This window comes from Brachypodium distachyon, chromosome 5 (assembly GCF_000005505.3).
Source record: "Brachypodium distachyon strain Bd21 chromosome 5, Brachypodium_distachyon_v3.0, whole genome shotgun sequence".
NCBI lineage: Eukaryota > Viridiplantae > Streptophyta > Magnoliopsida > Poales > Poaceae > Brachypodium > Brachypodium distachyon.
The window spans coordinates 14,573,394-14,598,293 of NC_016135.3; the positions used below are offsets into that span (position 1 = coordinate 14,573,394).

The following is a 24,900-nucleotide window of genomic DNA, read 5'->3' on the forward strand; positions in this document are numbered from 1 at the left end:
AGGCCGAGCCTCCCAGCCTTCGGCCGGCCCGAGAAAAAAAGAAGAAAAACCAAAACAAGCTCGCGGGGTGTTTGACGCAGTGACCGCCGCGCCGCACGCGCCTGCGCCGTGCGCGTCCCGACCGAGCGCCGGTGCCGCCGCGCCAGGCGCCCCCTGCCGCTGCCCCGCGCTCCCCCTGCCGCAGTATCGCGTGTCCGCGTCGCGCACCCCGCGCGCTGCGCCGCGCGCGTCCGGACGCCCTGCCTCGCGCCCCTAGCTGCAGTGCCCCGCGCACCCGCGCCACACCCGCCCTCTTCGTGCGCACCGAGCCGCTCCGCCGTGCGCGCGTCCAACCACAGTACCACGCATGCACCGAAGGCGCTCGACGGAATGCCTCAAAGGGCTCGCCGACGCCCAAGGAAACCAAACTCAAGCGTGAGTGCCCTCGCCTCACCTTCACACGAACAGGGAAGAGGCGGCCGACGTTGAGGGTCTCCCGGGAAGACTTGAAGGCAGCTCCTACACCTCGCTCCGAGGGGCCTCGTGCGCGCACCTTGTCCCCACGATGCCTCGACGATGACAAGCCTCCACAGCGGCTCCCTAGCAGCCAAGGAGATCGCCGTAACGGCCAAGGTGTGGCTAAGAGCCCCTACAAACACCAAGCCCCGAAGAAATCTCGGACGCCGCCGAACGAGGCTTCGGCGCCGGAGAAGTCGGACAAGGCCGGTGTGAAGCTCCACCACTGGCCCTTGGTTCCATTTTATAGGCCTCAGGGGGTCCTTGGCGTTCAGGCCGGCCAACCCAAGCTCGACACATCGCCGTCCTTTGTCACAGTGCATCAAGACAAGGAGGAGGAAAATTGGGCAAGGGGAACACCTCCTTTCCCCAAAAGGAGACCAGCCTAGCCAAGGGAGGGCGCCCCCCCACGCGGGCTCAGCGTCTTGGCCGAGCCGGCGTCACTACCGGTGACGATGCCGTCTGCGAAAAGGAAAAGGAGGCATCGGTCCCTCCTCCTCCCGTACAGAGGAGGAAGATGACCGAGAACCGTCCGATCCAAGGCATCCCTCCGTTCGGAACCGTCCGATTTCACTTAAGTGAAATCTGAACCGGTATCGGGCCTAGGTGGGCCTTGGCCCAGCCGCGGCCCATGAAACCAGCCTGCGTAAAAAAAAAGAAGAGGAAACCCGCTCGCGCCGGCCCAGAAACCAGCCCAGCTCGCGCCCGTAGCGCGCGCGGCCGGCCCGGCCGGCCCCCTACCCGGTTGGGGTGCCGGAAATTTGCAAATAAGCACATAAATTTGGGGAAATAACAACCGAGCCCTCGGAAATTTTGGGGAGACCCTCAGGGTCCCTAATTTTTGCAAAATGGTCCCTCGGGACATCGGTTTTCTCGCGGAGAGGCCCCTAGGGTCCCGGTTTTTGCTGAAATACCCTCCGAAATCCGATTTTTCCCAAAGAAGACCACCAAAGGCATGGAATCTCTTCGAAAACAACTCTAGGGCTCTTTGTTTGGAGGAAAGCCATCGAAGTACCATTTCTTCTCTCAAACAGAAGATCTCAGTAGTCTCGCATCGAAGGTTGACCCGAAGGCATTCTCAATGCCTCCCGCTTAAGGGGGCTACTGTTGTAGTAAAATAAAACCTTTATATAGGCCGGGCCGTAAATCCTACGTGGCGACGACCAAGTCAACATTTCGCAAGCGCGAGTCAAGACACCTACGTGGCGCGGTCAATCCTACGTGGCAAAGGAAGACTAGTGAACGAGTCAAACCTCTCATGCCATAGTCAAAGGGTCAAATGAGTTAGAGTAGGGGGCAAGAAAGGTATGAGAAGAGGGCCCTTAGTCCATGGTGGACCATGTACCAAGCCCTACTTTTCTCACATGGTGCACACAAAAGTTTTGGACCAAATGTGCTGCTTTTACCATTTTGCCCCCACTTTTCTCTCTCCCTAAAAGGTAGTCATGGTCTTTTGTCATGTACCATAGGCTATAAATACTCCTCATGGGGGGATGTACCATTCACTCTCACTTGAATAAACTCAAGGGGAGAGGGCTAGAGAGCCTCTTTGAGAGAAGCTCTAGTTTCGGGATCTCGGGAAGTCTCGTTCGGCCCGAGTCCGAAGGAGAGGGAGTCGGGTTAGAGTCCTAAGGGTATCTCGACCTCGCTATTTGGGAAGCCTCGTTCGTCCCAAGTACGAGGCGGCCCCTTTTGACCTCTCGCTAAGTGATTCGGGGAATCTCGATCGACCCAAACGTTTTGGCTAACGACCCCCTCGAAGCTTCTCCTAACATAGGACTAAGTCGCACCCGCAGGGTCGACCGAACCTATTCAAAATATATCGACGTGTCAACTTGTGTAAGGGTACGGCGACTTTCGCTATAAGACTGGCGTACACGCTCTACTTTTATACTCGCACTTGTGCCATCGAGTTTTGACACCCTTGCTCCAATCGTTGCCAAGAACAACAACAGGAACAATAGCCCGGGGCTTAATGAAATTGTGGCTCCGTCACTGAACACATCTTCGCCATGCTAAATGGGAGTCCGGAACCCGTTACCCTGGATCTCCAAGTTGTGATTATATATACTACTAGTACTATAAAACACAGAATCAAGGAGGAATAAGTGGGAATCTTGGCCTTTGGCCATGCCAAGGAGACGGCCGGCACGATCATAGTTTATGTATGTTGGGATGGATTAACTAGCATTGTTGATTAGTGGAGCTTGGTGTTGGTACTGTACGACGCTTGAAGCACAATCTGCCAATCCACGAGCCGGCAGCGCTTTGCTTGCTTGGTTTCTTGCTGCAATATACATCTCCGTTTGTTTTTTCTCTGCCCCCTTTTCCTGTGCCTTGCTCCCGTAGCTTCCCCACCAGCAACCAAGCAGATGGAAGAGAAGAGGGGACCCAATGCAAAGATCAGAGCAATAATTGAGCATTAGTTAATGATTATATCTGCCTTTGATTAACCAGTAATGGGAAGGCAGGATTAGAAACTAGCTGTAGTCGTTAATTGGCGCTGTTTAGTTTAGTTTAGTCTAGTTTTGCCGAACTTGACTTGTGACCAGGATTCACGTTCTTCGACCGGGACCTGGGTGTAAAGTGTGAACCAAGGCCTAGATCCTCCTTTACAGCTTGCAAATCGTCGGCTCAATCACTTTGGCCAAGGAAAAAACAATTGCTCCAGCTTCGTTGTGGCTTCTAATTAATCGGGCCGGGGTTCCATTCGTAGTTTGCGTTAGAAGAACCAGAGAGATTTACACCACACTGCATGTCTGCATAGCGAAATCCATCCGTGTTCATCGCTGGTTGTTATTCGGTTTTGCCGGTGCACGGGTTCACGCGATCAACGTCCCAGAGACCCGACCGATCGGGTCGTACGTCACATCGGGTGGTCGAAAACGGCTCTACGGAACGGTCAAAAATGAACTCATGAGACCGCTTGCTAAAAAGGAAATTACTAGGCTAGCTCCGGCAAGGAGGCAGCTGCCAAACCAAAAGTCGCTCTCGCTTTTCCATTTTCCGATCCCCGGGCGGATCGGTGAGAATCGACGGGACGAGGCGTACGCAAAACACCGGGAGACCGCGGGTTTGGAACTTTGGACGCGGACGACGACATGGGCCCTCTTTTTTTCTTCTCACATTTTTCTTCCCCTTGTCCATGTCTCACAGTCTCTGCAGCAGCTCCTTGTCCTCGACCAATTAATTTGCTGTTGGAAAAGCATCACGCATGGAAAGATCCACAGTGGTGGTGATTTGCCCTCACCTCACCTTGGAGGGTGCAAGTTGAAGCAAGGACGGATTACTAATTGCGCCAGCCCTGGCTAGAAAGTAGAAGGTCCGCATAATCAGTCAACCGATCGTGTGCGTCCAAAGTAATGATTGTATGGTAGAGAAGACGTCGACCGAGAGAAAAACAATTTCAAGATGATTGTACGGTTAAGAACGTGTGTGACCGAGAAAAACACGGCCAAGCAAAACCGAAAGTAGAAACTACTCCGGACTTCTTAAAGGGAAAAAAAAAACTTGCACTGGAAATGCCGAGTCAACACACCGCGTGTTGCATTTGCATCCTTTCGCACGGCATGATAGCTGCAAGTCCCAACAGTCCACACCACTACACCACCAAGTTGGCACTGGGCTACTCTGAATTCGGTAGCACACGCCGGACTACCAGAGTGGAGCTACAGTAAATCACATAAACCAAAAATTCTCCATCTGCTATGCGATTGCGTCAACGAACCTTAAACTAGCTAAAGCGAGCACGGGTCCAGCCGCGTTGCTGGACTTGGCTTTGCTTTGCATTGCAGCCGCTCGTACGTAGCATCACATGGCTGGCTGGCTGTCTGGGGCTGTACAGCACGTACGTATATATACGTGGGAGAAAAAGAAAAGAAAAAGGAGGAAGCGGACGTCACGTAGGTAGGCCGGTGCTCTGCGCTGCTTTCTCTGGCTTTGTGGTGGGTGTGGTTGCGTATTGCCGGGTCGGTGAGGGACACGCTGATCGGCTAAAATCTTAGGCAGTTTGGACCTATATGGCGTCGTGCCACTGCCAGTGGGCCACGGGAGACGCCGGACCTCATGTAAAGATCTCACGACGGACGTACGGAACGGCGCCGGCGTCGGTGGTGGCGTGCGCCGCCGTCACGGGCGTGAGACTGCGCATCGATGGTGTCAGCTTTGCCCCAAATGCTGCACGATCAGCAGCGGTGGTTCACTGGTTCTACTTCTACTGCAGGTCACGGGAACAAATAAAAGACGAGCCACCACGACACGGGGTTTCCTCGAAGTTCGGGTGCAGCTGCAGCAGCCGGCAGTGAACACTCGGAAAACTCCACCAGAAGTTTCTCGCAAAATAAAAAGGCGTCCATTGTATCGGCATGCATTGTTAGGATTTTTCGCATGAATTTTCTTAAATAAGCCGTGCATTGCATCGGTTTTTTGTCCGGTTTTTCTTATAAACAGGACCAACTCTTTCTTCTAATAGAACCACGGGTATCACTAAAAAAATGTTTCCCGCAAAATAAAAATAGAACACGGGGGAAAACAAAAGAGGGGAAAACAAGCACCGGCAACAAGCGAGGCCACCCATGATCCGCATCCGTACCGCGCCCATGATCCGCACGCCCGTGATCCGCCTGTCTCCTGCCCGTACCCCCACTGCCTCCTCGGCCTCGTGCAGCTCCCCTCCCTCCTTAGACCGCGACCGCCGCTCGCTGTCAAAACCAAAGCCCCAAACAGGAGGACTCAAAGAGTGGAGAGCAGCCAAATCCAAAGCAAACGCACCTCACCCGCGGCCAGTTCTCACACCTCCTCGGCTCCTCCTCCTTCTCACCACACACGCTACCCGCTGCGCTTCCCTCCCTTGAATTCCACGAGGGCGGCCAGTCCCTCCCGCGTGAGTTCGTGACGTGAGTGGCGTGACCCGGCCCTGATCCGACCGCGCAGCCAAGCCAGCGTCTCCTCGGGGTCCCCCGCCCGCGGACGCCGGGAATTCCGTGGTTTCCGGAGGCCCGGCCGGCTCTCTAACTAAGCCTCGTTGGCCCTTGTGGGCGTCGACGCAGATAGATCCATCATCCATGGAGCTCAGCCCTGCGGAGCATCAACTGTTCTAGTACATCGTGAGGAGCTCTTTGTTTGTTTGGTTCGTAGCGGAATTTCTGGGCGTTCGGCTTCGGGAAGATGGCTGCAGCAGCGATGGAGATGTCCAATCATGCCCCGGGTAGTGCCCCAGGTTCGATTTCGCGTCCCCCTGTCCTCGCAGTTTTTTTTGCCTTTTGGGAAGCTTGTTTGGATACGAATTGGTCTGTTTCGCGTGGACTTGCGTAGTTGACTGTTTGTGTGTAGAAAAAGTAGCGGGACTTCTTCTAATTCGAGTCGATGTTGATGAACAGAACATTAGGCCAACCTAGCCATTTTGGATATTGGATATTTCTGCAACCAGTAACTCCTTAATCTCTTAATCTGTTTGATTTTGGATATTTCTGCAACCAGTAACTCCTACGTGGCTATGTTTTTGTTTCTTAATCTCTCTGATTTGTACTGAATACTAGTATACTTGGTATAGATGCGTTGATGAAAAATTGGACTATAGGAAACTTTAGTGGGGTGGATTCTTGTGCACTATATTAAGTTCTCCTATCATGGTTAGAGCAATCAAATAAATTAAAATTCGACAATCTCAAATTCAGAAAAGAAAATTGTTTTCATCTCTGCGATCCTGAATTTCTGATGACCTATTGTTGTAAATCAATTGCTTTCATGCAGGAATCTGTAGCGATGCACTATTCCATGAGCTATGGCATGCTTGTGCTGGCCCGCTGATCACGGTACCTAGACAAGGTGAACGTGTCTATTACTTTCCTCAGGGCCATATAGAACAGGTACTCAACGATCTATGAGTCCTTTCGGGCCTTTTCTCTTGATTAATAATTTTTTTGTAGATATATATGTTTTTGTCCTCAAACTGGTCGATTTTCACTACAGCTCGAGGCTTCCACAAACCAGCAGCTTGACCAGTACCTGCCGATGTTCAACCTACCATCCAAGATACTATGCAGTGTGGTGAACGTAGAACTCCGGGTCAGTGTTTATTAATGGTTAGTCTAGTTACTGTAGCTAGAAATGTTTTACTTTGCTAACGGACTGAACTCTGTTCTCTGTAATGCAGACGGAAGCTGATTCAGATGAAGTTTACGCTCAAATTATGTTGCAACCGCAAGATGAGGTGAGTCTTTCTGTTTTAATCATCTCTAGGATGCAAAGTATCCATAGTATTCTGCAATGTACACTCTTATGTTCATTCATTAATTTTTCCACATTGAATTGCCTTGATTAGCAAAGTGAGCTCACAAGTGCGGGTCCACCACAAGAACTTGAGAGAGGCACGATACATTCGTTTTGCAAGACACTAACAGCTTCAGATACGAGCACCCATGGAGGTTTCTCTGTTCTTAGGAGACATGCTGAAGAGTGTCTTCCTCAGCTGGTTAGCATCAAAAGCATTTTATGACTCCAGTTGTGCCTACAGAGTTTCTCGGTTATTCAATGGTATCCTTGCTTTGCAGGACATGTCTCAAAACCCACCATGTCAAGAGTTAGTTGCCAAAGATCTCCATGGAGCTGAGTGGCATTTTCGTCACATCTTTCGTGGTGAGTTTGCAATTTCAGTATTCAGCTTGAAGCTATTTTCAATTCCCCGTCACTAAGTTCTTATTTTGTTTTGGTCTAGCACTTCATGTCATAGTTAAATATGCTTACCATTGGGGCGAGACATGTTGAATCTACTGATGCAGTAGTTCATGAGTGTGTGCATGAGATCTATCTTTGGTTCTATCTCATGTATTTCTGTGTTGCTCACTTCAGGACAACCTAGGAGGCATCTACTTACAACTGGCTGGAGTGTCTTTGTTAGCTCAAAAAGATTGGTTGCTGGTGATGCATTTATCTTTCTGAGGTACACGATACTGTAATCTTGTCACTTGGAGGCATTTTGGTGTGTTTACACCTATCTCCTGGCTTGGTTTAGTCGTGGTGAACACTGTTAATTATTATTCGTGTCATTTGCAGAGGTGGAAATGGTGAGTTACGGGTGGGTGTACGGAGGCATATGAGACAAGTAAATAACATGCCGTCATCTGTCATATCAAGCCACAGCATGCATCTTGGAGTTCTTGCAACAGCCTCCCATGCCATCTCCACCGGGACCCTGTTTTCTGTTTTCTACAAACCCAGGTAAAGGTTCAACCAATTTTCGTTGTAGTTACGCGCTTTCTTGAAGCGACCGCGCCCATAAAAGGGTTTGATCTCTATGCTTAAGTGCTAGTCCCTGGATCGACTCACTAGCACACACAGTTTCAAGATGTAATATCATAGAACAAAGGTCTCAAATATTACAACGCAATATCCAGAATTTAAGAGTACTTACAAACTCGCATAACTACATGGGTTAGCTGGAATTAAACGAAAAGTTCAATAGCGGAAAACGGCAAGAGCCACATCAACACCACAGTGGTAGCGTGTTGGAATGTAGGCTCGCAACCCAAAGACCAAACGTACCCTTACTCTTCGTCAGAACTTCCTGCATCATTAAATGATGCAGCCACTAGGGTCAATACATTGAATGTATTGGCAAGATCACATTTTGATATAACAACACCTAACAAGTACATGCATATTTATGGCAAGGTGGAGTTCAGGCTACTTGCATAAAAGCTTAATTGTTTAGTCCTATGATTTTAATCAAATAGTTTTATCACTATTGGACATTGGGTAGACACACCAATGCTCCTATTAAACTATGGACATTGAGTAGACACATCAATGCTCCTAAACCCAAGTTCAAACCATTCATTTTAGTTTTTGGAAATTAGAGTGAGTGAGACTTTCCTTATAGTTCCCTAATCTAGCTGCTCATAAATGTCCATGACTGGGGACACGGTTAAGTACTTAGTTTGACACTCTTGAGAGGTTGTACACTTACCCACAAGAAACCGACGTGTTAATCCCTTGCTGTCCTTAGGGTAGACTAGCAACGGCATCGATTACAAGACTTTCAGAAGTAATCCCCCAGACCCATACCGAGGGACCCGCTCCCACCTACACGGCTACATCATCATGATCACCTCGGGCCCAGGTTCAAACAGCTTACTCAATTTTGGCAGAGCCCATATTACCATGTGGTTGTACTGGAAGCTACTAAACAGGAAACTAGTCCAGTCTCTAGTTACCCCGGGTGGCATCCCACATTAGCGACGCAGGCGCTCCCATAGACATGGAGAGATGACTCATAGAAATGGACCCATAGACATGGACCTGACGCCGCATAACATTCAAAATCTCAAAGCCGCCCACCCAGGATGGTTCATTAACAATTAAGTTATTTTGCCATACTCTAAGTAAAACTCAGCTTTTCTCCATAACCACAATATTATCATGATGTAGTAATTTCCCCCACGATACTACCATAGCATAGCATTCAACTACAGACGATGGCAATTTGGTAGTAAGGTAATGGCATGGGTACAACTACACTACCTGGGATTCATAGCTAACATAGAGATACAAATAATATTCCTAATGTAACTAATAAAACATCTAGTGCATAGTAAAATATTAGGGAAATGATCAAAAGTGACTTGCCTTGTTCAAAGCTGTGGTAGTTCTCGCACTCTTCGCAACAACAAGGTTCACACTCCAAACAATCTAAAATAAACAAGCACAATACACATAAACATGCAATTCAATACAAAGAATATGCCATGATGCAAAGTTTACCATGATGCACTCCTAGCTTGGTTTTAGTATTCAAAATTTTAGTTTCTGTTTTAAAGAATATTTCAAGAGATTGGACAGATTATAACATACTAAGAAGGTACTCATTGTGCAAGAATCAAAATATGATTTAAAAATAGTTTAATGAATATTTTAGAAGGTACGGGCAAAATAGTTTGGTACTGCAAGATTATTTTTCAAAAATAATTCTCCCTCTGATCCTACTGGATAGAGAATAACTTTAAACATTTTTCGAAATGATAACAGGTTCAAAATAATTTTAAAACATTTCATATGAATTACAAACCATAGTTAACCATTCTGTAATTTTGTTCTGTCAAAGTTAATCAAATTCAAATTTGAACAGTGCCAAAAAAATCTACATTCCATGAGGATTCCAGAAAGGTGCAGAACATAAAGTTTGGCCAAACGGTTTAAAAGTTATGATCATTTGAATATCCAGGGGTGTTTCTGCAAAGTTACAGATTAATTTGGCCGGGGAAAATAAGTTTAATTTTAAAACGGACACGTGGCAAGCTGTGATTGGCTGGTACCGGTTCGGGGGTAAAATAAAACACGGGCCGTCGGATCTAACTTAAGTGAGATCCGACGGTCGGATCTGCGTACCGGTTTGGGATTAAAAGAAATCTAATCGCGGCCGTTGAAAGGAGATCGGACGGACGGGATGAATCGGCCTTACCTCCGGCGGGCTAGGGTTCCGGCGAGGTCATCGGCGGCTCGGGAGGATGGCGGCGAGGGGTTCCGGCGAGGTCTCGGGCTCGGAGAAACTTGGGGAAGAAGCGGCTCCACGAGGCGAAGATGATGGTGGCGGCGGTTCTCCTCGAGGGCGATGGTGGCGACGCCTAGGATGAAGAGAAGACGGCGGCGGCGGCGAGCTCACGGTCGTCGGCGGTCCGGGCACTACAGTGCACAAGAAGGGAAAAGAAGCGCGTCACGGCGTGCGCAAAGAAGAGAGGTGAAGGAAAAGCCAGAAGATGGCGGCTATGGCTCACCGGTTAATCGGCGGCGTCTGAAAATTCTCCGACGAGCAATTGGGCAGCCTGGCGGCGTGGAATGGTCAAGCGAGAGAGGGGAAAAGCTGCGGGGGTGAAGTGCTTTATACTGACGCGCTCGGAGAGGGAGATGGGGGTCGTGGGCGAGGCGGACGCGGGGTGGAGTTCGTGGGCGAGGCGGGCGGCGTCTGTGCGGAGAAAGCGGGTGGCGGTTGAAGACGATGCTGACAGGTGGGGCCCGCCTGGCAGCGGCTGCGGCTCGGGCGCGCGTGGAGTGGGCTGCGCGTGCGGTTCGGTAAGTGGGCCGGCCTAGTAAGGGTCGGTCCGGTTCTTTTTTTTTCCTTTTCTTTTTCCTTTTTCTTTTTCTGGTTTTGAACTAAACTTTTGATTCAAAGCTCCAAATTGAGTCAAATAATATGCAACAAAATTTGTAAAATCATATTTTCATATGATTCAACTTTTGGGACAAGAATTCCCTCAAAATAAAATATATAAAAATACTTTTGCCTATAAAATTGACTTTAGGGCTTTAAAACTAATAAAAGTTGTAGGGTTTCAAATTCAAAAACAAATAACAAATATGGGGTACCATAAACATGCATTAAACCACCTTTATTAACACCACCCTAATGGGTCAAAAAATCCAATTGGCAAGGGAGAAGTAAAAAGCAAGATTTCAAATAAAAGAAACTTGGTTATTGGATTTTCTTGAGTTAATTTTCATGGTTTTAAATGTGGTGAAATGCCAAGGTGACCTGATGCTCATGGAATGCAATGCATTATGAAAGGTTTTGAAAATTTTGGGATGTTACATTTCTTGTACTGTTTTTTTTTTTTGCAAGCAACCTTGCATAGTGATGTTTTATCTCTGGCATTTTATTGCATTTGCATCACAATGCAAGATCATGAATAGTTTTTGCAGATTTTACTTAATTCAAAAGGTTGTACATTCTGCTTAGGTGTGAGACATAATTCCTATTCATCTTGTCTACTGTACCCTTAAGCTCAATGCTTATACCTGTGTCATGTATTAACGTCTGAGAATTTACCAGTTTACCACTACCAACCATCCTTTCTTTTTGCTGAAGCGGCACATCATTATGGTTATCATAATGAGTATTAAGATCGACGAAAACAATCTTGTCTAAAAATCTTAATGCACGTCTTTCGTTCTATTCGCAGAACAAGCCGATCTGAGTTTGTTGTGAGTGTTAACAAGTACCTTGAAGCTAAGAAGCAGAACATGTCTGTTGGAATGAGATTTAAGATGAAGTTTGAAGGCGATGAAGCTCTTGAAAGAAGGTAATTTCAGATTGTTTGTGACAAGATTATGTTGCTTCACTCCAACCATCTAGGTGCATATGACAAGCATTTCTCCAATTGCAGGTTCAGTGGAACAATTGTTGGTATGGGGAGCACGCCGACAATGCCATCGTCTCAATGGGCAGATTCTGACTGGAAATCTCTCAAGGTATGAAGATTCTACGTTGTGTGGGTTCAATTGGAGAACTATGTTGTCTCTGGAGTGCTTCTAGTGGTCCACTGTCATGTTTCCGTGTTTGCTTTTCAGATCTTACTCTTTCTGTAATTATTGCCAGGTCCAATGGGACGAGCCTTCATCTATTCTTCGTCCAGATAGAGTTTCACTATGGGAATTGGAACCACTGGATTCAGCTAATCCTCAAACCCCTGAACCTCCATTGAGGAATAAGCGTGCAAGAGCTCTAGCTTCACCTTCTGTGGTTCCAGATCTTCCTCCAAATTTTGGTAAGAAATGCAAAATCCCTTAGCACCTGTTACAAGTTCTAGTTCTGGTTCTGGTTCGTGGATACAATGCTCAGCTCAGTCTTGCACAGCATACTTCCATACGACTTAGTCTCTTGTCCATTATCCTTTTGCTTGACATATCTAAGCCGGTGCTATTTATATCAGGACTATGGAAGTCACCATCTGAACCAAGCCAAACCCTCTCATTTTCGGAACCACAACGGGCTCGAGAGTTATTTCCCACTTCAATCTTCTCATCAACAAACGTTATGTTCGATCAGTTCTACTGGCCAGGAAGAGAAACAAAGGACGGCTCTTATGCTGCAAGCACTAACAAAGTCACTGCTGAAAGAAAGCACGAACCAACAACTACTGGTGGTTGCAGATTATTTGGAATTGAGATAAGCTCTACTGTGGAGGAAACACAGCCCGTGGTTACTGCTTCAGTTGGCGATCATGACCAAACTGCTGCATCTGTTGACATGGACTCTAGTGTGCTCTCGCAGCCATCCAATATCAACAATTCTGATGCCCCAGCAGGAAGCAGTGAGCGTGCTCTTCTTGAGACCCAAAGTCGCCAAGTTAGAAGCTGCACAAAGGTGATAGTTTATCACATTATTTTCATGTTCAAGATGTTCAACTTTCCATTCCTGTAGCTTGTAACATAATAATAAATTACGGTTCCTCATGTAGGTAATTATGAAAGGAATGGCGGTTGGAAGAGCAGTGGACTTGGCAAGGCTAGATGGGTACGGTGATCTTCATCGCAAGTTGGAGGAGATGTTTGATATACATGGGGAGCTATGTTCCACACTGAAGAGATGGCAGGTTGTTTACGCCGATGATGAGGATGATATGATGCTTGTTGGGGATGATCCTTGGGAGTAAGAAACTTTATCACTATCTTTGGGTGGATACAATTTTCCTGAATCCAAGTCCTGATCCCACTGTTAATGCTTGTTGGTGCAGTGAGTTTTGCGGCATGGTGAAAAGAATTTACATTTATTCATATGAGGAAGCGAAGCAGTTGGCACCTAAGGCTAAGACACCGGTCATCGATGGCGCCACCAAATCTGAGTGGTGTGAACTCATGACATGAATAAGTCACCTGTGGAGTGAAACACAGACCCATGAATGCTAACTTTCCTCTAATTCTGTTCTTTGTTCTGTTGATCATTCGGGCAAATGCCTATGGTCCTTCACTATCCTGGGTTGCTAGGGAGAGCTACTCATGATTGCTTCACAGACTAAAGGTGTTGTCTGGCTTCGTCTTGAATTGTGACGGCTTTGGATCTGCAGGGTCCTATATCAACAAAGAATCCGAGAAGAGGCATTCTGGCATCACATGCCGTTTCCTTGCCAGTTACTCGGTTTTAGGCGTGAGCTGGTGAGCCAGGGATATTGCCTTAGGCTTAGCCCCTACCTTTTGTTGCTGCTAGTAAATAGTTGTATGCATGTATATAATTATTGCACGGGTATTTGTGTGCACCGGTGTAATCCAGCAATTGTTACGTTTAGCAGCAGCAACCTTGTGGTGTGTGTTAGTGGCGATGGTAGTATGTTTCTTGTAGCATTTATACATTCTTCCTTGTGAAAGCTATATGTACATATCTAATAAGTAACGTTGTGCTTTCTGATCTTTGAGCTTTTTGCCTTTGGTTTCCTGAGGTCCAGTGTGCATTGACTGCATTCTGATCTCTAATACGGGAGAAGACATAACACAATGCCATGTTTGGTACAACTAGATGTATTTGTAAATTGATTGTGCTCCTATATTCGTGGGGAGCTAATCGGCGGAGCTCCGCCAGGTTCCCTTTCGGCGGACCATTCCGATCAGGTGTGGTCCCGTGCTCGTCCTGTTCCTAGCGTCCTCTTCTCCCCTTTTTGTCCTATCCCGCAATTGGCCTTGTTTCTTCCTTCCGTTCAGCATCGCCCGCGCTCAGCCGTGCTCGCGTTCTGCTTTGTCTGTGTTGGGCCTCGTGTTAGAGCCCAACAAGTCCGATCCAGTCTTTTTCTCTTTTCCCATTTTGTCTTTTTTACTACAGAAAAGTGTTGCCTCAAATAAAAAAACTACAGAAAAGTATTGTTGTCGTGCTTTTTTTTCTTTATCTTTTCCCTTTCTGTGACAATGGTTCTCAGGGAATAAAAACGGGTGGGGAGTAACACTTTCAATCAAGAAGACTAGACCCTTTCAAATCATATTGAGATTTTTTAGATCACGTAGGGAAGGTTTTTATGTCTTTCCAGGCAATAGATATTCAAACTTTTAAAAATACTGAGAAGTTCATGAAAAGCAAGCTTGTGTGGAGGAATCACGAATCTCATATCGAAGAATTTGATTACAATGTGCTCTAACATTAGCTCATTGAGCTTGCAATTTTTTTTTTTGTGGAATGAAGGTTTGAATCCTGCTGTTTTGAGAGAAACAAACAGACGCAAAGTATTTGATGGTTTCTACTGAAAAGCCGAGCAAGAAATAAAAATCTGACATATAAAGAAGGGATCTGAATGTGTTTGGCCATTAATCCTAAGCTATATTAACCTATATCAGTAATATTTTTTTGCGAGGTCTAACAACTCAATGTGCTATCTCCGACCCTTTTGTTTCTCAAAAAGTTTGACTTCAACAAAATGTTTCCCATGTCCATGGGCAATAACCTGGTGTCTACAAAAAAGGAAGATGTAAAACATGTGTTCAGTGAAATAATTGTCATAAAAAACAGTATGGAAAAGATGAAAAGTAAGTTCAAATAAGTGTATGTAAACATCGAAGTTTCCATTTACAAAAAATACCTTGTAATCAAAAGGAACATTCTGCAGGGTGTAAGGTGGGGGGAGTTAGAACAAAAAGAGGGAAGAGTTAGCTTATTTTGTAAGAAAAAACTTTGAAAAAGAATTGCTAAATAAAATACACAGAAAAGGAGGCTTTTGGAGACTTACATGCTTAGAAAAGATTTCCTTTGTCTCTGTCATTAAACACTCATTGCACGGATGCGCAATCAAGTAATATGTTAGAATTTTCCGTAATGCCTTTGCCTTTTCCTGCCAGATGGAAAAGAAGAGTTTATACAAGTATGCGCAATCAAGTAATATGTTTGAACTTGCTGTAGTTCCACCCCAGTTTGCGGAAGAAAACTGAGTCTATCCCTTTCCTATTTGTTTAATATCCTGTAAGGAATTAAGAAAAAAAATGGAACTTACTGGCTCAAAACATAAAATAGTATCTCCATCATGGCTTTTGATAAGTTTCATGACAAAAATACCAATGTCCAGCCCTGTAAAGAAAAGGATAAAATATAATAACCAAAGTTAGAAGATATGTGTACATAGAGAAATGACAGGATTAAAAAAATTAACGTGGTGACCATGTCAAAAACATTGACTTGAGCTCTTGGATTGGCTATCCTAAAAGCGCTATTGAAGTTCCTAACAGAAGTGTTTGCTTCGTCGCAAATGAGATACATCTTGTTATTTGGGTGCAAAATCTCACGGACCTTTTTCTTGAAGTTTGCCACCATGAGATACCAAAAGCCATACGTGGGTAGTGGTAGCAGTATCTGTTTCGAAACAGACCATAACAAAAAAAAATGCTTTAATGAAATTTGAACAATGTAAAGCTATAACAAAGTTGTGCATATTTTACCATATCAATGGCGCCAAGCCGACACCCTGTCATACATTCAGTCAGATGTATGGGCAACGCAAGTGGATTTTCAAAAGCCTTATGGAACAAAGCCTGACCATTCATATTGAAGAAAAATAAACTGAGAAATTGTCAAGAACTGCGTAGCATAGTGTTTGAGAAAAAAAATGCAGCTTAGTACGTTATGAAAAAGGAAGAGTACTTACAGCTGTATCAACTATGATATACTATCTTGTCCAATGTGCTTGACGAAATAAGTCACACTTTTCCCTTTCTTGGTGTTCAACCATTACTGATTTCCCCATCATATTCATGAAATACTTATTGATTCTACCATACATATTCATGTTTCGCCCGAGGGTTTTGTGGTCTACCCAAGTTGAACCAATTCTTATTATTTTTTGGCTGAAAAAAGAGGGAAACAACAAGTAATTAGAAAAGCAGCACATGCTACTAATCTCTGCTTTTGTAGGCATATTGAACAGGTTTAAATATAAAAAAATTACAATGCGAAATGCATGATGCTATATTGTATACAAACCTCCTTTTTTGATATGGTATCCGTGCAATAATATCAGTATAAACATCCTTTTCCATAGAAATAGAGCTGAGACTGCATCATATATTGCTTGTACTCCCTCCGTCCAACAAAAGATGTCTCAAGTTTGTCAAAAGTTGGATGTATCTAGACATGACTTAGTGTATAGATGCATTCAAATTTAGTCAAAGTAGAGACATCCTTTGTTGGACGGAGGGAGTACTTATTTTAGATATTTGACTTTCTTGGTTGGTGGACGTGATAATATGACGTTGCTGTTTTTGTGCATAGTACTCTTTGGCAAGCATGTCAAATGATCGTTAAAAGGTCATGATGAGTTCGTTAAAAGTCGTGATGAGATCGTTAAAAGATCATGATGTGATCGTTAAAAGCTCATGATGTGATCGTTAAAAGTCGTGATGAGATCATTAAAAGCTCATGATGTGATCGTTAAAAGCTCATCATGAACTTAGAAAAATAATGGAAAGCCTATCTCAAGGATTTTCGAAAATTAAAAGCACACGATGTGTTCGTTAAAAGCTCATCATGAAATCCTTAAAATCTCATCGTTACAATGCTAAAAAGCTCATCATAAGATCATTATAAGCTCAACGATTTGTGAAAAAACAATACGAGATTTGTTCATTATAAAACAAATCATGGGATCATAAAAAAACTCATCAATATAATATTAAAACCTCATCATATGGTCTTTAAAAAGCTCATCACTACAAAATTAAAAGGCTCAATGGTTTTTGGAAAAATTAAAAGCTCATGATGAAAATCTTGAAAGTTCATGCTGAGATTGTTAAAAGCTCATGATGAGATCGTGAAAAGCTCATGATGAGATCGTTAAAAAGCTCATAATGAGATCGTTAGAACCTCATGATGAGATCATCAAAAGCACATGATGCAATCGTCAAAAGCTCATGATGACATCGTTAAAAGCTTATCATGAACTTAGAAGAAATAATAATATTAAAAGCTCATCATGTGGTCTTTAAAAAGCTCATCATTACAAAGTCAAAAGGCTCAATGGTTTTTGGAAAAATTAAATGCAAATTATGAGAACCTTGAAAGTTCATGTTGAGATTGTTAAAAGTTCATGATGAGATCGTTAAAACCTATGATGCAATCGTTAAAAGCACATAATCTCATCGTTAGAATGTTAGAAAGCTCATCACTAGAGTGCTAAAAGCTCACCATTAGAATGCTAAAAGCTCACCGTTAGAATGTTAGAAAGCTCATCGTAAAGATCGTTAAAAGCTCATGTATAATATACAAGGAAAAATGGCCTTAGAAAAAGAAATTGAAAGCACATCTCAACGATGTATGAAAATTGAAAAGTACATGATGAGATTGTTAAAATCTCATGATAATATCATTAAAAGCTCATGGAATGGATCATTAAAAATCTCATCATTAGAATGTTAAAAAGTTCATTGTAAAGATCTTAAAAGCTCATGAGGAAAAATGGCTTTAGAAAAAAAATAGAACGCACATCTAAGCGATGTTTGAAAATTGAAAAATACATGATGAAAAAAAATAAAAGCACATGATGCGTTCGTTAAAAGCTCACCATAGGATCCTCGAAGCTCATCATTAGAATGCTAAAAGCAACATAAAAAGTTTAATGGCTTTTGGAAAAAATTAAAAGCTCATGATGAGATCGTTAAAAGCTCATCATGAACTTAGAAAAAATAATTGAAAGCATGTCTCAAAGAGTTTTGAAAAATTAAAAGCGCATGATGAATTTGTTAAAAAGCTCACCATGGGATACTTACAAGGTCATCATTACAATGCTAAAAAGCTCATCATTAGATCGTTAAAAAGCTCCAGAACTAGAATGCTAAAAGCTCATCATAAGATAGTGTTACATGTAGGCATGTCGGGCTGCACATAGGAAATTTTAGATGATGAGCTTTCTAATTAATTTTCACTCTACTGAAACATGCATATGCCTTCGTAAAACTTAAATGTAATAATGCAATAGCAAAAAAGAACTACATCAAACAAACACACAGTATGTAAGCATTATAAAAAAAACATGTAAAGAAATGGCCCCAAAACGAGAATTGATCCACAATGAGTGATGGCATACCATTTTTTGGTTCTGCCAAGGCACAACTGACATAATGAAATGTTTGAAGGTCCTAGTAGGAATTGGCTTGAAGGGGAATGTGCATGGTAAGAACTTTGCGCGAGAATGCATGCTGATTTTGTGAAAAATGAGTTTTATTCCCAAACTCTGAAGAATTGGTTTCCACATGGTCACTACCCAGGACAAAGAGTGAAGATGTGCTGGAAGCAACACCTGAACCGAATATTGGTGCAAGTGTTGAATTCTCAGAAATTTCAATTAAAAGAAAACACAACGATTCGCTCGCTGAGCTATTAAGGATAACAAACAACTGCTAGTGAACCGACAACCCTGATTGATTCCCGACCACTAGTAGAGATCAAATTCAGAGCTTTTATTTTGAGAGGACAGATCAATTCAGAGTTAATTCGATGCAACTAGTTAACTAATTGTAAGCTCAACAAGCAATTGATGTGGATGACTGGATCAGCAGGAGCACACTCTAGAAATGATACACATGGCCCACACACTAGCCACGTACACCTGTGTGTTTTAAAAAAATAAAAGGGAAAATAGTACCACAAAGCATACCTTATCATCGATGATCTCTGCAATACTCTCCCTTCTGATGATTTTTGGTCACCACTGCTAGATGCCCCCGTAAATCTTACATGCACCATGTTGTTTTGATTGAAACAACACCCCTGTTTTTGATGACAAACAATGTTATAATGCTTATATAATATGTTGCATCACAACAAAAACAGGTAATAAATTTGTATCATTCTACACCATACATCCGGAATCATGTATCGTAACTGAAAACCAATCTAATTTGTGTTGGAAGGCTCATTCTGCACAGAAACAAAACTAAAAATTACAAAGGTTACCTGCATGCCTTGACAAAATAGAGACGGTTGCCTCATACAATAAGATATAATATGCCTTGACAAAACTTCGGCAACTTTACACTTTGGCTGGATACAATATTTGGAGTGTGCTAATGTGTTTCGCAGAAATCAAGTGGCTACATGGTGCACAAAAATAAGCAGATATGCAATTTTGTGAATGGGGGGTAGGGGCCAGGCCCAATCACAGTCATTTTGTGAGTGCAATAGCCAATAGCAGATATGCAACCTGACTATGTTTCACAATCCATGGTACTTGAGGGTCCTAGTTTGATCTCAGTGGAGTTTATGTGTAACCTTTTTGCCCTTTAATCATATTGCCAATTTGTTTCATCTTGTCCTTGCAGCCATTGCTAACAAAGAAAGCAGTGGTACATCCCATTGTAAAAAGTATACATCAATCATCACCCAAATCATGTAACCATTCTGTTTTCTTAGGTGCAAGTTTTTAACATTTTAGCTGAGCAAATGGAAAGATAAACATATGGAACTATACGGTGAAGATGCCTGCATTGCGGAATGAATGGTTCTTATAAATTTCTTCCTCCTATTCACGTCGCCCAGGTTTGCACTGAGAATAGCATAACCCCTTTGCAAACAATTAAAATATGTTGAAGCAGCAACAAACTAAAGATTCTCCGCTTTCATCAATCTCAAGCGATGGCCATGTTTGCAAAAATGTCACCAATGGCAATTCATACAATAGTGATATTCAGAGAACCTGAAGCCCCAACGAACCTATCAGGTATTCAGGTGGTGGTTGCTGCAACCCATGATATGGGCATTGAGAAGGATGGAACATTGCCATGGAAACTGCCTAGCTAGTGACCTAAATGTTTTTAAGGAGCTTACAATGGCTACATCAGACCCATGAAAGAAAAATGCGGTCATAATGGGAAGAAAAACATGGGGAACCATTTCTCTACAGTAACCACCATAAGCACTTGCAACAGTATTGAAAATGCATAGCCGGATTTATTTAGAGGTCAGTCATATCCATATCACAGGTAAACAGGGATAGAAAAAGGAGTGGCCACCTACTGATGCTTTACCGCAAAATAACAGCAGACACACACTCCCCATCTGGTCTCCTCCGACACCTGGGTCTCCACGCTGCCACCTCAATCTCGCGTCTTGCGCGCATAGGAACAGCGCAGCCGTATTAAATACCAAGGACGCGGCAACTACATGAAAGGGAGGGTTCCAAGTGTGTTACCCCTACCGTGGGATGGCCGGGCCCGAGCAAATCCGGTGAGGAGACGCTCTGCGAATCCAGCAGCCTAGAAGCCCCGACGCGGCGACTACGAGGATTCACGCCGCTCTCGGAAGTCAGCAGCCACCCGCACCAACGAATCCCCTGAATGGGGCGACCACCACCCCACGGCGTCGACTCGACTGAGTGGGGTTACCACCACGACGAGGGCCCTCGCTGATTCCGGTGCCCAGCAGCAGAAAAAATCCCAAACCCCCGCCCTCACCTGGGCCGTCGAGGAATCTCGCGGATGGAGGAAGGCAGCTTCTGACATCACAACGCCGGCGAGGATCTGTACGACCACTAGAAAGAATCGGGGATGGAGGAGAGCGGCGGAGTCCAGGAAGCAAAAAAGCACGAGGACGATCCAAAAAAATTGAAACGAATGGGAAAAGGGAAGAGACCGTCTAGATTGGGGAAGATATTTTGGCTAGAGGAAACCGGAGGCTGGGACAGAAAAGGAAAGGGTGCAGAAAGAAAAAAAGGGAAAGAAGGAAGGCGCGCGTGGTTGGATTTCGTCCGCGCGGTCCGGACGAGCGCTTAAGAGGGGTTTCGTCTATATATATGGAGCGCAGATAAATTTTAAGAAGTGGTAATTGCACCTGACCCAACAATTAGAGAGCTACGCGTTTAGTTCAACAAATTGCAAAATGAGCTTGATAAATTTTAAAAAGTACTACTCCTGCCAATTCAGCTTGTATATTTTCATTTTTTTTAGCAAAATGTAAATATCCGAACTGAACTGGCATAGGTTCGATTTTCAAAATACAGTAACTAAATTAAAAGTCGAAATCAAGTCGAACGATGGTGAATGCATTTTACTCCGTGTTTGCGCAGCTTGCGCCCACGCAGGCGCGCACCCCGCCTTCGAAACGCCGTCCCCTCTCGGTCTCATTTGCTCCCTTCCCAGAGCGTGCGGCCGCGGCCCGGACGTTGGTTCGCCGGCTCGCCGCAACGAGCGTTCCAACGATTCCACGAAAGCCACCCATGCCGGCCCACCCCCACGCCCTTCTCCACACTCGACCTTCCACTGATTATGCTCCTGCTCCCCACAAGGCTGGTCAAACCCGGATGCTGCTTCTCTCCTACAATCTCCCCCCGTCTCGCCCATGCCGCTCTCTGCTGGAACCGGCTCCACAAAAGCGATGCGCACAGCCTGTTCGACGCGGTGCCTGCAACGGACCACAGGCACTGCAGCGAGCTGCTCAGGGCGCGGACAGCGAACGGGGATCATTCCGGTTCTATCTCCCTCCTTCGCGGGATGCTCGGGCGGGGCCTCCGGCCCGACAGGCTCGCGCTCGCCGCGGCGATCAAGTCGGCGTCCGCGCTCCGGGACGGCGAATCCCTGGGGAGGTGCCTCCACGGGTTTGTTGTCAGGACCGGGCACGCCGCGGGCGTGGCTGTGGCGAAGGCGGTCATGGACATGTACGGGAGGTGTGGGACTCTCGCGGACGCCCGCCTGGTGTTTGATGAAATGAGCTGCCCTGATACGGTGTGTTGGAACATCCTGATCACTGGGTCCTCCAGGGCTGGGTATTTTGACGACGTGTTTGACTTGTTCCGGTCGATGGTTGCATGTGGTGCAGATGAGAGCATGCCGACCGCTGTGACGGTGGCTGTCGTCATTCCGGTATGTGCAAAGTTGAGGGTGTTGAGGGCTGGGATGAGTATCCACGGCTATGTCGTCAAGACCGGGTTGGAATCTGATACTTTGTGTGGAAATGCATTGATATCACTGTATGCAAAATGTGGTGGAAGTGGGACCATGGATGATGCTCATAGAGCATTTTCTTCAATCGGTTGCAAGGATGTTGTTTCATGGAATTCAATCATCGCAGGACACTCTGAGAACGGGTTGTTCAAAGAAGCACTCGCGCTATTTGGTCAGATGACCTCAGACAAATGTCTTCCAAATTATTCAACAGTCGCTAATATTCTTCCTGTATGCTCATTCATGGAGCACGGGAAGTACTATGGCAAAGAAGTGCATGGTTTCGTCTTCCGGGTTGGTTTATATGTGGACATATCTGTTTGTAATGCACTGATGACACATTATTCCAAGGTGTATGAAATGAGGGCTGCGGAATCAATATTCAGAAGTATGAATACAAGAGATATCATTACCTGGAACACAATAATTTCTGGATATCTGATGAACGGGTACCACTCTAGGGTGTTAGACCTGTTCCATAGGCTTCTTTCTACAGGAATGACTCCTGATTCAGTTTCATTGATCAGTCTGCTCACTGCTTGTGCTCAAGTAGGTGATGCCAAAGGGGGGATGGGGGTTCATGGTTATATTTTTCGACATCCAGTACTTCATCAGGAAACATCCTTAATGAATTCTCTTGTTAGCTTTTATAGCCAGTGTAACAGGTTTGATGACGCTCTTCATGCTTTTGCTGATATTTTGAGCAAGGACTCGATATCATGGAATGCAATTCTATCTGCCTGTGCTAAAAGAGGAAAACATATTGAAGAGTTCTTTAAACTCTTCAATGAAATGTGCCACGAGGTGACTCGGTGGGACTCGGTCACAATCTTGAATGTCGTCCGCGTGAGTAACTTGTGTGGCAGCACTAAGATGGTTCGGGAAGCTCATGGATATTCCTTGCGAGTTGGTTATATTGGTGAAACTTCAGTTGCAAATGCTATTCTCGATGCATATGCAAAGTGTGGCTACCCACAGGATGCAGATGTACTCTTCAGAAATCTTGCAGTTCGGAACATTGTAACGTACAATACTATGATTTCTTGCTACCTGAAGAATAGCTCTGTAGAGGAAGCTGAGATTATTTTCAACCAGATGTCTAAGAAAGATCAGACGACATGGAATCTCATGATCCAAGTGTATGCACAGAATGGTATGTGTGATCAAGCTTTCAGTCTATTTCGTCAGTTGCAGTGTCCTGATACTATCAGCATTACAAATATTCTCCTGGCTTGCATCCATTTGAGTCTGGTACAACTTGTGAGACAATGCCATGGCTACATGCTCAGAGCATCTCTGGAAGACATTCATCTTGAAGGATCCCTTCTTGATGCATATTCGAAGTGCGGGAACATAACCGATGCATACAACCTATTTCAAGTCAGCCCTACCAAGGACCTTGTGACGTTCACTGCCATGATAGGAGGTTATGCAATGCATGGAATGGCAGAAGAGGCAGTAGAGCTATTTTCTGAAATGCTCACACTTGGCATTGGACCAGATCATGTCGTTCTAACGGCTCTGTTGTCAGCCTGCAGTCATGCTGGACTTGTTGATGCAGGAATCAAGATTTTCAAGTCTGTCAGAGAGATTTACAGAATTGAACCGACGGCAGAGCATTACACATGCATGGTTGACCTTCTTTCCCGTGGCGGACGTCTCCAAGATGCATATAATTTTGCCTTGGATATGCCCCCTCACTTGGTCAATGCCAATGCTTGGGGCTCTCTAATAGGGGCGTGCAAGGTCCATGGAGACGTCAGAATCGGCCAGCTCGCAGCTGATCAATTGTTCTCCATGGAGTTTGGGGACATTGGGAACTATGTCACTGTGTCAAATATATACGCAGCTGGTGAGGAATGGGATGGTGTTGAGCATGTCAGGAAACTGATGAAGTCCAAGGATATGAAGAAACCTGCAGGATGCAGCCAGGCACTTTCATAGCCAGTGATGTTAAGCATCAAGATAGGTCTTCTATCCACGACACGTCAGGAATCTTGTATCAGCAAATCAAAGATATGCAGCCAGGCACAGAACATTCTGTTGTTAGTTACATCATTGACGCAATCGAACTGGCCAGAGGTTACAGAAACTTGAATGGGAAATTTTGTTCTAAAAAAATGTCTTTCATAGCTTATTTGCCATCCATTGTATCTATCATCCTGAGGTATGCTACGCAGTAACGGGAAAACATAACCTGGTGGCATCAACTCTGGATGACTTGATAATTTGTGTCCATCACTGATTTATTATACGAACTAAATCATCTATTGGCAGAGTTACGGATGGGGAGTTATGGATTGGTGTAAGGAGGCTCATTATACAAATAAGTTACATGATCCACCAGACCACAACATGCATTCTAGATTTAAAGCAAACAGCGACTACATCATGTCCATCTCCACTGGAACTCTCCTGTGTCCTGTCAGTTTTCTACAAACCCAGGTTAAATAACTTCTCACTTTTTTCATGCATTTCTGCGCATCTGATTTACTTCTGGACTTCTGGTGTATTGCCAATGTTCTACCATGATGCCGAACAAGTATAAAAAATAATGTTGCCTGCTGATTTGATTGAGCTCGAAAGGAAACTATTTATTGCCTATTTTTCTTTGGCCGGCACTTGCGAGAAAGGATTCTTGTTCATCTGGGCTGCTACGGCTTATTCTTAATACTTGTGCTTTAAATCCTGCATGTATGCCTTACAATTCACCTTTTGGATAAGGTAAAAAGAAGA

The 24,900-nt window shown here is 44.7% G+C and overlaps 3 protein-coding genes across 21 annotated transcripts; 2 read left to right on the forward strand and 1 right to left on the reverse strand.

Moving 5' to 3' along the window:
- Window positions 1-5,221: 5,221 nt before the first annotated feature.
- On the forward strand, window positions 5,222-13,676 carry LOC100826105 (auxin response factor 9). The gene is made up of 14 exons (XM_010241640.3): window positions 5,222-5,713; window positions 6,247-6,362; window positions 6,466-6,561; window positions 6,650-6,706; window positions 6,818-6,967; window positions 7,047-7,131; window positions 7,345-7,435; window positions 7,549-7,713; window positions 11,448-11,567; window positions 11,652-11,736; window positions 11,864-12,032; window positions 12,198-12,631; window positions 12,726-12,916; window positions 13,002-13,676. Exons 1-14 carry the CDS (start codon window positions 5,662-5,664, stop codon window positions 13,129-13,131), a joined length of 1,941 nt encoding a protein of 646 aa, XP_010239942.1. The 5' UTR covers window positions 5,222-5,661; the 3' UTR covers window positions 13,132-13,676.
- A 660-nt stretch (window positions 13,677-14,336) lies between these two features.
- Window positions 14,337-20,974, reverse strand: LOC104585342. 19 transcript variants are annotated; one of them, XR_002960939.1, is made up of 10 exons: window positions 20,680-20,965; window positions 18,885-18,997; window positions 17,998-18,106; window positions 15,882-16,080; window positions 15,676-15,768; window positions 15,527-15,589; window positions 15,234-15,307; window positions 14,973-15,074; window positions 14,826-14,846; window positions 14,337-14,697 (listed from the first exon to the last, which is right to left on the reverse strand). XR_002960939.1 is itself a non-coding variant. In XM_024455720.1 (9 exons), exons 4-9 carry the CDS (start codon window positions 15,706-15,708, stop codon window positions 14,656-14,658), a joined length of 354 nt encoding a protein of 117 aa, XP_024311488.1. In that variant the 5' UTR covers window positions 15,709-15,768; window positions 15,882-16,080; window positions 17,998-18,106; window positions 18,885-18,997; the 3' UTR covers window positions 14,337-14,655. The 19 variants fall into 19 exon arrangements, 3 of the variants coding, with proteins under 3 accessions (XP_024311488.1, XP_014751641.1, XP_014751640.1); XR_002960938.1 differs by having other exon boundaries at window positions 20,424-20,965; XR_002960937.1 differs by having other exon boundaries at window positions 20,239-20,965.
- Window positions 20,975-21,283: 309 nt separating this feature from the next.
- Window positions 21,284-24,768, forward strand: LOC100826728 (putative pentatricopeptide repeat-containing protein At5g08490). The gene is made up of 2 exons (XM_024455721.1): window positions 21,284-23,600; window positions 23,703-24,768. The coding sequence occupies exons 1-2, from the start codon at window positions 21,490-21,492 to the stop codon at window positions 24,106-24,108; spliced, it is 2,517 nt and encodes an 838-aa protein (XP_024311489.1). The 5' UTR covers window positions 21,284-21,489; the 3' UTR covers window positions 24,109-24,768.
- Window positions 24,769-24,900: the final 132 nt, after the last annotated feature.